This window comes from Aspergillus steynii (genome assembly GCF_002849105.1).
Source record: "Aspergillus steynii IBT 23096 chromosome Unknown P170scaffold_2, whole genome shotgun sequence".
Taxonomy (NCBI): Eukaryota; Fungi; Ascomycota; class Eurotiomycetes; order Eurotiales; family Aspergillaceae; genus Aspergillus; species Aspergillus steynii.
The window spans coordinates 3648494-3660560 of NW_020194399.1; the positions used below are offsets into that span (position 1 = coordinate 3648494).

The window sequence follows — 12067 nt, forward strand, 5'->3', positions numbered from 1 at the left end:
CGCTGTCCAAACCCATTTTTTTTTTCCCTGTCTGGTTTTTTCTTTTGGACTATTGCGCCTTCCTTTCGTTTATCATCCTGATCATTCTTATTTTTCTTCCTTGGTCTTTTTACACCGTCTCTTCCTCTCGTTAAACTTTTTGGGCGCAACTCTTATATCCCCCTCCCATTGACCTTTTCGTGGGGATTAGTGCATGGCACCGCCATGGTTCACTTGAGAGAGTGATTGTGACCCCTCAACAACCCATGCCCTGGAGGGCCCCCTCGTTTAATTGTATAATTTCCTCCTTATTTATTCGGTCTCTCGTTTACGCGCATTTTATCTCTGCTCGTCTATCTTAATCTCTAATCAGAATGGCCGAAATCCTCGATGTCTCGCCCGTCGGGTGGGATAATATGAAGAAACACTGGTGGCAATTTGTAAGTACCCTGGGCTAGATTGAGACCGTCCGTACTAACTGCCTGGAGGTCTTCATTGGCATCCTGCTAGCATGTGTTGTTATCGGATCGCTTAAGCTTCTCTACTCGGGTGTAACGCGCCTCTGGAACTATTATAAGGTAGGCACCGCTATACTTTGCGATCAAACGATGAAACACGCGAGAATGTTGATCTGACTGCATATTTTTCTGTGTCTTCTAGACAAGGCCGCGATCAGAGACCATACCGTCCAACGTCGCCCAGCGACTGGAAAGGCTGTCAGACCGACAGCTGGTATTGAGGAACTTTGAACGCCGGAAGCCATCTTCGTTTGGCGTTTACCTGGGTACTTTCCATTCGCCCCCGACTCAAGACGAGCTTCGCGTTCTGGATCAGTGGGATTTGCTGATTGTCGACCCTTCCCAACCTGGTACTCTCGAGGCGATTACCACCGCGGAGAGGAAACAACTGGTTGGCCGAGTCGACCTCGATCGCATCTTTTCCAAGGATGATTCGTTGATGCTGGCGATTGAAAAGTTCGAAAATGTCTTGATGGAAAGTTTCAACAACACCGTCTTTAGCGGTATTCTGTTCGCCAACTGGGAAGACAAACTCACGCCGACTGTTTTCTCGAAGCTCATTGAGGTGGTCGATGAATTGTGCTTGGCTGTGTACTTGGAAACTGGACCCGAAAAATTCTTGAAGGACCATAAAGCCCTTCAAAATGACGCCATATCTGGAGTCGTCATGCGAAACGCTAGTATCATGCCCCAGGGTGAGAAAAGGGACTACTTCCAGATCGTGAAACTGCAGCCGACGATCAAGGCCTTCGTCTCCGAAGCTTGCATGAGAGACTTTGTGGTACTGGCGTGGGAAACGGTGGACGACAACGCCCCCTTGTCCAATGCCGTGGTTCAGAGATCTCTCCAGTGGTGCAATTTCTACAGTGCGATCCCGTGGATTGGCCGGCAGTCTGCCTTGCAAAACGCCGCCCTCAACGTGAAGATCACCGAACCGCTCTCTTCTTTTGGATGGCTGAAAGACGCCGATGTCATGAAGGCCCATGATCGCTGGCGCGCCAACCTACACGTGCAAAACACCGTGGCCGACCAGCATGAATGGGACACCCTCGCTCAGTTCTTCCCGGCTTTGGACGACGTTCTGGATTCTTCCGAAACTCATGCAGCCATGACCGACAGCCTTACAACCGCAGTCCGTGATCCGCCAGAGTGGGTGGCTCAAGTCAAATCGCAAGGGAGTCCATTGTCCGTGTCGATGGCTGGACTGGAATACAAATCATTGGGCTGCTTTCCACTGGGCTCGGAGGCAACGCCAACTGCCTTTGCCGAAATTCTCCAGTCCCAGCTGCGGCTCAAGTCACTCGCATTGCTTCATCCGGTTCCGGCGACTACGGTTCCTGATATCGGTAAGGTTTTGAAGAAATTCCTTCAAACGTACGTCGCCTCCGAGTTGAATACTTCGGACCAGCTTGTTGCTTCACTCAAGGAGCTGTGCAATTTGGCTACTAACGAATCTTTGCGAGTGAATCTTGCGTTGGATTCTGGGTTGCGCAAGAGTGTTGACATTCGTTTCTGGGCTGTATACCAGATGGATTCCGACGGGTTCGAGGTATTTGCTTCCAAAAACGCTCAAGGATTGGTGGGTACAGTGTTGCATACGTTCCTATCCGCAAAAGGCCACCCTCGCCATGTTTGTTTCGAGACAGAGATCGCTTTCGCCAAATGGTCAAATGATCTGGTCGATGACACTGGGCTTCCCCGTCGACTGGTCCAGGATATCGATGCATTGAGCCCTGAGGAGCGACTACTTTTGTTGCAGCATCTGTCCTTGACCGACGCAAAGAGCGAAGCATCGGACACTATCTGCGCGTACATTCGGAGGCAGCTTATCGATGCGCCTTCATTTGTCCAGCTCAAGGAACTCAACACCATCTCTTACCTCGAAGGATCTGTCTCTCCCGAGTCCTTGGTTAATACCCGTGTCACTTGGTATCAGGAACAGAAGTCATCTTATCCATCTGCATCTAAATGTCTTGCCCTCTTCAACCAAACCGATGCCGTCTTTACTCAGATTTTGAAAGAGCGCCGCGAGAATGACCTTGCTCTGATATCCAATGGCCTGTGCAAGCTTCTTCAAAGTGACGTTATCGACCCGTATGCCGATATCATGGCGCTTTCGCTTTTCTGTGCTGCAAGAAAGGGTGCCCTGGATGAGATCTACGCCGAGGTTACTGATCGAAACCCCTTGTTCAACAACCAGTCCGATCAGGCAGCTGCTTTTGCGGAATCGTTTGCCCTTGGCTCGCGATGTGAGGCATACTTTGACATCTCCCCCAGCGCCTTTGGAAAACTGCTGTCGGATCGCTTCAGAAAGCAGTACACCGACGAGAAGCTTCCGGATTGGATCAATGGTGCTCCTGAGATGGCTACGTCGTATGCCGGTGCGCAAATTGATGTCAACCCAGACGATAAAGTCAAACCAATGCGCGGATACCAGCGATTTACGTTCCTCAGTGTCTTTGCCTTCCCAGCCCTGATTGATATCATTATGCTTACCATCATCGGTCGCGGATTGTACCTGTCTGCATTCATGACGTACGAGGAGCAAGAGAGCGCCACCATTGCGTTGATGATATCGCTTGTCCTGTCAGGAGCCATCGGCACATGGATTGCATGCGGAGGACCATATTATCTAATCTCCATGGCCTTTGCTGCCTCGAACATGTTCGTGCTAATCAGACTGATTGCTGGTATTGCCTTCACTGTCGCTGGTGGTCTGATTGGATTCGTTGCGATCTCAGGAGTGAACGGGCCGCGTGCTGGAATCATCTTTTACCTCTATCTGATCGCGCTGACAATCTATTTTTCCGCCTTTGCATCGCTTGCCAGTTTCAGTTATCCAGGATCCAGCTTTTTGTCGGGTCGCACGATTATTTTTGCCTGCATTCCAATTCTCTTCATCTCACCAATCGTTACGACGTTCACCGGTCATGATTCAGCCATTTATCTCGCGGTGATTTACGTTTTCATCGGCTTCCTTCTCTTTGGTCTGCGCAATATCGCCTCTAAGTGGGTCACCTGGTATCAACACATCAGAAGAACCGATGACACTGAAATCCGCAAATGGTACGTTGCTACCCACGGTGACGGCAACGAAAAGGTTTTCGGGAACTTGAGTGATCCTGCTGTTCTCAAGCTGTCGAGAGAGGCACTGTTCAAGGACGTCATGGCAGAGAAGCAGCGTTGGTTCTTCACGAAGGCAACGACTGACACTCTAGTACTTGAGCTTGCCCGGGACTGGGATTCAACGAACTTCCTCCTCGACTGGTACTGTCGCTATGCGGATGTGCCTCGTCCGATTCCGTTCAGCTCTGGATGGAATATCCAAACGAAGGTGGCTCTTGACACGCTGCGCAGCTCCCAAAAAGGAATCCGACTCCACAACGCCTTTATCCATTGGCGCCAATCAAGCAGAGAAATCGGCTGTGGTATTCTGTACTTCGTCCTGGCTCTGCTTGATAAATGGGTGGAGCTGCTAAGTGGTGGACATCTTGTCGGTCTCTCGGCCTCGCTTACAGATGCCTACCGAATGTCTGTTGGTTTCGGTCTGGCTTACTACCTCATCGGTGCGGTGTTGATTGATACGAAGGCCCAAGAGCTCCATGATTTGATCGGTAAACACTCGGCTGTCGCGGTTGAAACCTCTAAGGATATCCGACCATCGCAGAAGCGGGACATCAAGTTCAAGCGACAGGTTTACTGGAAGACCTTCGGCAAATACCTTATGTGGCACGTGTGGAGTCTTGCCCTGGCTACCGCTCTCATCTGGAGCTTCCAGTCATCCGTGGAGGCCATGATCATGTTCTTCTCTTACGTCATGGCCTACACTGGTTTGCTTTGGTACCAATATACGAAGATTTTCACCGGCCCTCATGCCTTGAAGCCCTTGCTAGCCGGAACCTGTGTGGGACTTCCGGTTGGTATTGCTCTGAAGGTCTGTCTTCCTGGGTTCTTGTACTCTCAGGTAATCGGATTGGGATCTGCCACATGGACCGTGGCCATCCTCGCCCTTTTTGCGTCAAAGATGGGCATGCCAAAGAAGGTGGAGTCTCCCGTGGAGCTCGGCAAGACCTTCCATGCTTTTACTGCACCATGGGCCGACCCCGAATGGTCTCAGCAAGAGTTGCAAACCTTCTTTGAGGGAATTTCTGTTATCCCCGCTGATGCTAGATTGACTCTCACTCCCAGCATTCATCCTGGTGTGGAGGTTAAGAACATTCTGCTCATGCGTAGAAAGGAGCCCAGGATCGAAGAAGCGTTTCCCCAGTCGCAGGAGCTGGTCAACAAAGCCCTGAGCGCCTGGGAAAAGGGGCAAATTGTGCTAGAGCTCGTGCCCTTAGGGTCTCTGGGTCCGAACATCCAGGCTTTGAGCTGCAGCACGTCAACTCAGCTCAGGATTGCGGTGTGCGTGGGACGCGGTCTCGATGAGCGGATTGATGTCAGTGCCAACTGTCAGGTTATCGCTGAGACTCTCCTTCACGCAGTGGCGGAGTGTATGCTGCGGATGCCCCATGAATATGCCGTGCTTGCTGAATTACTTGTCACTGCTGGTGTGACCGAGACCACCGCCCGACAGCTCCGTGAGGAGACCAATACGCCGCTCGTCGTGCGCTGGGCCAAGAAGGAGCTTCTGCGCCAGCTTTGTCTTGGGTTTGAATGTGATGCTCACTGGGAAAAGCTCCCGAAATCTGTGCGAAATGCCCTTTTGGATCGCTGCCTCGGTCGTCCATCTCAGTTCCCCGACCATAATCGACAGTGGCTCCAGGAGAGTCTGCGACAGTTTGATACGAACGATTTTGAAGTGCACGTTGCGCGGACCAACCTCGGCGCTGCCACAGCTGTTAGCATCCTCGACTACGCGAACTACGGTACCGGAGAAGCTGCCATCATCAAAGATTCGGAATCCCCAGCCTATATTCCTTATATCCCGAAGCGACCCCAGAAGGCCATCTCCATGCTGAAGAAACTTTGGAGCTCCGTCTACTACACCCTTTCCTCGATGATCAAGTTCACTGTCGTTGCTCTGGTTGCTGACCCCGAGTTCCAAAGGGAATTTGCCCACGTCATGAGTGATCGTCCTGCGGCCATTCGAGTGCCCCTTGTCTTCATCTTGAATATGCTGTGGTCTTATGCCAAGTTCTTCCAGGACATGTGTCTCACGTTCTTCCTGTTCGCCGGCCGGACTAATGTCAAACGGCTCTGGGACGAGACCAAGGGTATGACAATCAGCATCAAGAAGAGCCGGTACATCATCCAGAGTTTGGATGGAACTTTCACGGCCTTTAGACACGATGAGGCAGATGGTGGATTCAAGGTTTACATCTATCTTGGGGAATCTAAAACCGAGCCCGAAGGAACGAAAAGCCTCCGTTACATCAACACCTACTCCAAGGAGATCTTGTTGCACATTCGGCAAGAATTCAAGGACGGCAAGCTGCTGAACGAGTACCACTATGACTACCGCGCCCCAACGAAAAAGAACTTTACGCTGTCGAAGACCTCGGACACCAAGATTCCAATGGGTCGGCGCTGTGTGCGTGGACAGAACAACTTGCAAAGCATTCAGTACAACCGCAAGGGTCTTATCGAGGCAGGTTCTTACATGAAGGATGGTAACCTCGTTCGCTTCAAGTACCACTATCGCAAGAATCCTCGATTCGGTGACGAATTGCTTCGGGCTGAATTTGCCCTTTCGCATATTACCTGTACCGTCTCTTGGTGCGCGCCACCTCTCCGCCATGCCCAGAAGGTGGATCGATGGATTCCTCACTCCAAGGTGACCGAGGCCACTTTTGTTCAAGGCGCCGACGTGTATGAAGCCCGTTGGTTGTACGACCACAAGTTCCATCCGATGATCTTCACCACGCTCAATGGACAAACGGTACAGACCCCGCCCATGATCGAACATGACTACTTGGCCGTGCTTGCAAAGCCCAAAAACACTAGCTTTGTGAATGACAACCCTCTTGTCTACTGCGAGAGTCTGAACTCGAACATTTTCACCCGGTCCCTCGGATTGACAACCAAACGCTTCCCGGTGTCAACCTCGCGTGCTCGCTCACTGATCTGGAAGGCGTGGAAGGACCGTGCTGATTTCGATGGCATCATTGTCCGATGGATGGATGACCGGCTTTTGCGGCGAGACAAGACCCTTGCGCCCTACTGGCGCAGCCGGGATCGCGGAAACCTCGTGGCGGCCAAGAAGTACTTGGATCTTCGTGCGGATTCTGTCACGGCTAGTGCCGACCTGGACGACGACATTTCTAGCTGGACGCCGCTTGCAGTGAAAATGAGTGATCTGTTCAACTTCGGACCTGGAGGTGATGCCGTCGTCAACACTCGGTCGAAGGACTTTGGTTCGGACACCGAGAAATCGTTGCATGTCATGGCAGCTGATACCGGTACCTGGCCCAACGAAGGTGGCGGTGTCTCTGCCTGTCGACGTGATATGATCAACTCCTTACGGTCCATCAAATGGCATATGATCTGCGAGTCGGCCAATGATTTCGGCGTTCCCAAGCACCAGACCGAGCAAAACATTCTGTCCCTGAAGGTGGTTCCTCTCTGGGGATTGGATTTCCTCACCCCTACCCACGGTCTCTTCAGAAACAAGCTTGACTCGGAGGTCGAGAACGTCACCTCCGCCAGTGACAACGACATCAAACTCAACTTCATCCCGATTCTCACCGCACTGGTCAAAGGAGCCCGTTCCGTCCATCTCTCAAAGGCCGATATCCACCAAGCCACACGAGCCCTGGTCAACCTCAACACTTACTTCCAGGAATCGCGCCATTGGACCCAAGTGTGGAACAGTGAAATTGTCAAGGAGAGCTGGCGTGATCTTTGGCTGACCCAGGAGATGCCCAATGCCACGCCATCCTCCGAATGGTTCCGCACCGAGCTCCCCACGCTCACGTCGCTCGATGTTGCCTTGGAACTGTGGTACCGATACTTGTTCATCTTCTCCATCCCTATCCCCGAAAAGATCCCGAGCGTGTTCCAGGCATCCCATCACAGTGTCAGCGCCTCGTACGGAGTGGTCTGCAAGGTCAAGAAGAACTGCACTTTGCAGATTTGGGACCATGCCATCAGCTGGAGAGAAACGAATCTGTGTCTTTCTTCCGCCCTGTGCAAGCTGTCGCCTTTCGTTCGGAATTCACTGTTGGGCTTGATGCGTATCACTTCGGCTCTCACCCTGCATCATGCGGATATCATTCTTCCGTGTGCAGATTTCTTCAATCCGGGCTGGGAGGCTGAAATCGGTACCTGTCAAGGAACGATCGAGCACCGCAATGTTTTCCGCCGCAAGGTCGATCCCGTCGTCAACGGTATCACTGATATGCAGAAGTTCGCCCCCGTCAAGGAAATCAAGTCCCAGCGTCCCACGGTTACGATGTTGTCCCACGTCTGGTATGCCAAGGACATCAAAACGGCCCTCCTCGCCGCCGACATCATCATCAACCAGTGGAAGTTCGACGATTACCACCTGGACATCTACGGAGCCATCGACAAGGCCCCGACTTACTCCACGGAATGTCAAGAAATCATCGCTTCCAAGGGATTACGTGGTAAGGTTACACTTCGCGGCACCGCTGATCCGATGAAGGTGCTGGAGAACACCTGGCTCTTCTTGAACTCATCCTTGTCTGAGGGTCTCCCGTTGGCCTTGGGTGAAGCAGCCCTGACCGGTGCTCCTGTCGTCTGTACGGATGTGGGTGCATCGCTCCGGGTTCTCAGCGACCCCGACAATTTCTCTCGATTCAGTGCGGTCGTCGCCCCCAACGACGCTCTGGCTCTGGCTAAGGCACAGATCTCGATGCTCGGAATGTTGGGCGAATGGAGCCAGCACGCCGATGACACGGAGCCCGCTCCGGTGCTCACCTCGTCTCCCACGCCCGAAGATGTCGAACGCATCACCCGCCGCATGTACGAGAAGAGTGACCACCGTCGCAAACTCGGAATGATGACGCGCAAGATCGTGCAGAAGTCTTTCAGCGGTGATCGATACCTCCGTGAGCACGAACAGATGCTCTGGATCGGTAAGTCCGCGAAGATCATGTCCAGCCGCCCTGGCGCCGGCATCAGCGACCCTGTCGACGTCGCCACAGCTCTCGAACAAACGCTGCCGATCGAAGAGGAGGTCATCACCATTCCTCGCAGCGCCGTCCACTCGTGGCGCTCCTCCGCAGCTTCGGGCATGTCGACGATGTACAGCGGCGATAACTTCCCCATGCTGGGCGGCAACCAACGTCCTTCTTCCATCCGATCCGGTCTCAGCAATGTGTCCACGGATACCGAGTCTTTCCTGCCTCTTCCCAGCAACGCCTCGCTCCCGGTGTTCGCGCCACGCCAGGCCCTGTCGTATTCCGGCGTTTCGGGCCGTCTGTCGCCTTCGGGACGCGCTTCGCCTTCTGGCCGTCTTTCTCCCTTGCCGCATCGCCACTCGCATACTCGCTCAATCTCAACTGCCGGTCGCGAACAGCTGCGTGGTCTTCAGCGCGAAGATGTGCACCCGTACCGCAACTCGGATGTCAGTACGATCATGAGAGACGAGTTCCTCCAGTCCAGCATCTACCGGGGCATCGAGGGTGGTAACTCGAATCATGTTTAAGGAACAAAAAAAGTCATTTTGGTGTCTGGTTTTGGATTTCAGACTTATGTTCCCTCTTCTCTCTTTCTCCGCCTCCTTCCCTACTACCACACTCTCTTTCCCTTTCTCTTGGTTATGACCCGCCTTGTATATATACATGCATCCATTTCTTTTCTTTTTTGGAATACCTCTCGTTCTCATATTTCCTTTTCTCTTGCTTGCAATCTTCCATCGTTCTGTTGTATCTAGCATGTCATCTAACGTTGCATCATACTTTTTGTACAGAAAGGCTGTATGAGCAGACAGTCCTTAATTATGTTATTAATTTTGCTGTGGTGTTATTGGATAGAAGTTTCCATATATATTGACAAATCCATGATGATGACCAGAATAATTAATCAGGGCTTCGTAAATTGAATTCCAATCCTCCTCCCCATTTTTTTCTTTTCTTTTGATACGAATACTTCACACCATCTGCGTGAAGATGTAAAGAACGTACTAGTACGCATTCCCTCAGCAACAATTTTTCACCTGCAGCACATCCTGCACCAGGCGAGTTACCTCCGTCGCGGACCCAAACGCAAGCGACCAGCCTGCGCCGCCGTGTCCGTAGGCATGAACAATGCGACTCGATCGCGCACGGTGCGTCAGTCTCTTCTCGCGCTCCACGCGCACATGGCCCGTCCTCATGGGCCGACGCCCCTGCACAAGCGGACTCAGCGGGTCCAGGCGCGCATTCTTCAAGAACGGCAACAAGTCCTCGCACCGGCGCCGCATCTGCACGACCTCCGCGCTCGACGGCGTCAGATCCAGCTGCCACGAGTCCTGATGCAAGATCGACCCCAGCAGCAGGGTCCTGTCGTTCCGCGGCACCAGGAACGCCATGTCCCTGAAACTCCCGTCCTCGCGCGTCGGCGACGACACCACCATGCTGTTCTCGACCTTGGGGAAGTCCCGCCCGTCGTTCAGCACGCGCAGTAGTCCGCCCCGGAGCGGATACACCGTCTCATCGCTGGCGGCCTCGCCGGCCCACACCCCCGTGGCGTTCACGATAACGTCGGCACCGTATATCTTCCGCAGGTGCTCTTCCTGGTCCAGAATGTCGCCGTACACGGTGTCGGTCTCCATCCGGCCGCCCTTCCGGCGCACCAGGCGCATCAGAAACGACATCGCCATGTCGGTGTCGATGACGGGCGCGACGTGCTCGTATGCGTCTTGCAGTCCGCCATGCGAGGACACGTTCACCCCGTATTTCTCGAAGAGTTGCGTCCCGCGGGAGAACCCCTCCAGCTCGGCCTCTTGGATGTACCGCACCTTGGCGCTCTTCACGGTATCCTCGTCAACGCGGTTCAGGTGAAAGGCAGTGAACATGCGCATCTGGACGCCGAAGGCGCGGGCGAGCTCCTTCCGCTCCGCGAGCGTGCGGTACACTCGCAGACTTTCGAGCGCCCATCGCTGCGCCATCGGGATCTTCGCGCCGTACATCTGGGGCCCGCAGCCGGCTGGGGGCATTTCCCAGAGAGCGCCGGCGACTTGCGAGGTGAGTCGCTGGTTGCAGTTGGCCCATTCGCGCGATATAATCGTCACGTGGTATCCTCGGTCCAGGAGGGTCCAGGCCGTGGTGAGGCCTGTGACGCCGGCTCCGATGATGAGGACTCGAGGGGATGAGGGGGTGGGAGGGATGAGTGGGCGAGGTGAGGCAGAGAGATGGGCATTTATGGGCTTTTCCGTGATGAGGTAGATGTCTTTCCTAGCCATGGTTGCGATCCGTTGAAAAGGATGAGTTGGGTGGGTTGATGGAGGTATAGTAGGGTCAATTGACTATTTAGCTGTTGTTGTTGACACCCGTCAAGTAAGTTGCTTGGTCCCACCTGGTCCTATCCTATATCCAGAGAGAGGAAAAGACCAGGGATTGGTTGATATTCACGTTCAGAGCAAGAAAGATGAGCTCAATTCGTAGATAGTGGCGCATTCATAGACAACGCATTCAGGTTAGAGAGGAAAGAACCATATAAAACCCAGCGACGAAGGGGCACACTCGCGGCCATTATATATGCGCATGTTTGCGCGTGCAGCATTTCTTTTTCTGTCCGCTCATATGGACTCCGCACCCACAAACGGGTGTTTTCTAAAATCAGAAATCCGGGAAACACAATGACGCCACATCGCGGCGTACTCTGTGGTCCCGTTGATGTCACTTCTGCGGAACCTTTGTACCACTGAGATCAGCGACGGTGGTGGCTGGCCGACATGACTGTTTCCGCAGCAATGAGGCTGGCAGGCCTTAAGCTCCGGAAAAAGTTAGCTGGCGGGACAACTGTTGTCATGATAGGTATGGTGGCAGTGGCTGATTGAGCTTAAATTATGTTCGCCTGGCGGGGGTTTAGGTTAAGGGGGAAGAGTATTGTCTCTGTTGGGTAGGAGATGGTGTTTGATGGCCTCTGCAGGGATTTGGAGGGATATGGAAACGATCGAGTTCGGGGTCCTTTGGATGAGCGGCGGGGATGAAATTGAGTCGAAAGGGTTGGATGGAGCGAAGTTCCCGGCGAAGCAGAGACCCTGAAATGGTAGGAGTGGAGGTTGGTTGAGATGAGGAGAATCGCGGGGGCGGCAGTCCTTATTCCTCAGGCAGGAAGAACGCCCATGTGACGTAGATTGTGCCATTTGACGGGGAATCACCACTTCGGATTGCGTTATGGCCGCGCAAAATGAGGAACACATCCTGCCCCTCGATTGCCTATAAATCGCCAGTGACCCTGCCAAATGGGCTTCGTCTTGAATCAGATCATTATTCATTCTTCTATCCGATCGCCGAATCCAGTCTATATCCATCCGTCATAAGAACAAATATCCCATATATACATGCGTACAAATAATCATTCATCCATCCCAGGAATTATTCATAACGCCGACAAACGAAACAAGCATGCGATCAATCAATCAGTCATGAAAATCCCCAGAAATCCAACAAGGTATCAAG

The 12067-nt window shown here is 53.0% G+C and overlaps 2 protein-coding genes across 2 annotated transcripts; one reads left to right on the plus strand and one right to left on the minus strand.

Annotated features, from left to right (window-relative positions):
• Positions 1–353: 353 nt before the first annotated feature.
• gtb3 (glycosyltransferase family 4 protein) lies at positions 354–9108 on the plus strand (the record flags this gene model as incomplete). Its single annotated transcript, XM_024843916.1, has 3 exons — positions 354–419; positions 468–557; positions 640–9108. 3 exons carry the CDS (start codon positions 354–356, stop codon positions 9106–9108), a joined length of 8625 nt encoding a protein of 2874 aa, XP_024707951.1.
• A 345-nt stretch (positions 9109–9453) lies between these two features.
• P170DRAFT_434368 (FAD-dependent oxidoreductase) lies at positions 9454–11265 on the minus strand. Its single transcript, XM_024848699.1, has one exon. The coding sequence runs from the start codon at positions 10843–10845 to the stop codon at positions 9601–9603; it is 1245 nt and encodes a 414-aa protein (XP_024707952.1). The 5' UTR covers positions 10846–11265; the 3' UTR covers positions 9454–9600.
• Between the last annotated feature and the right edge of the window lie 802 nt (positions 11266–12067).

What these genes read in the sequence shown, in the direction of transcription:
- P170DRAFT_434368 (XM_024848699.1), bottom strand. Translation starts at nt 10,845, where the DNA reads ATGGCTAGGAAAGACATCTACCTCATCACGGAAAAGCCCATAAATGCC.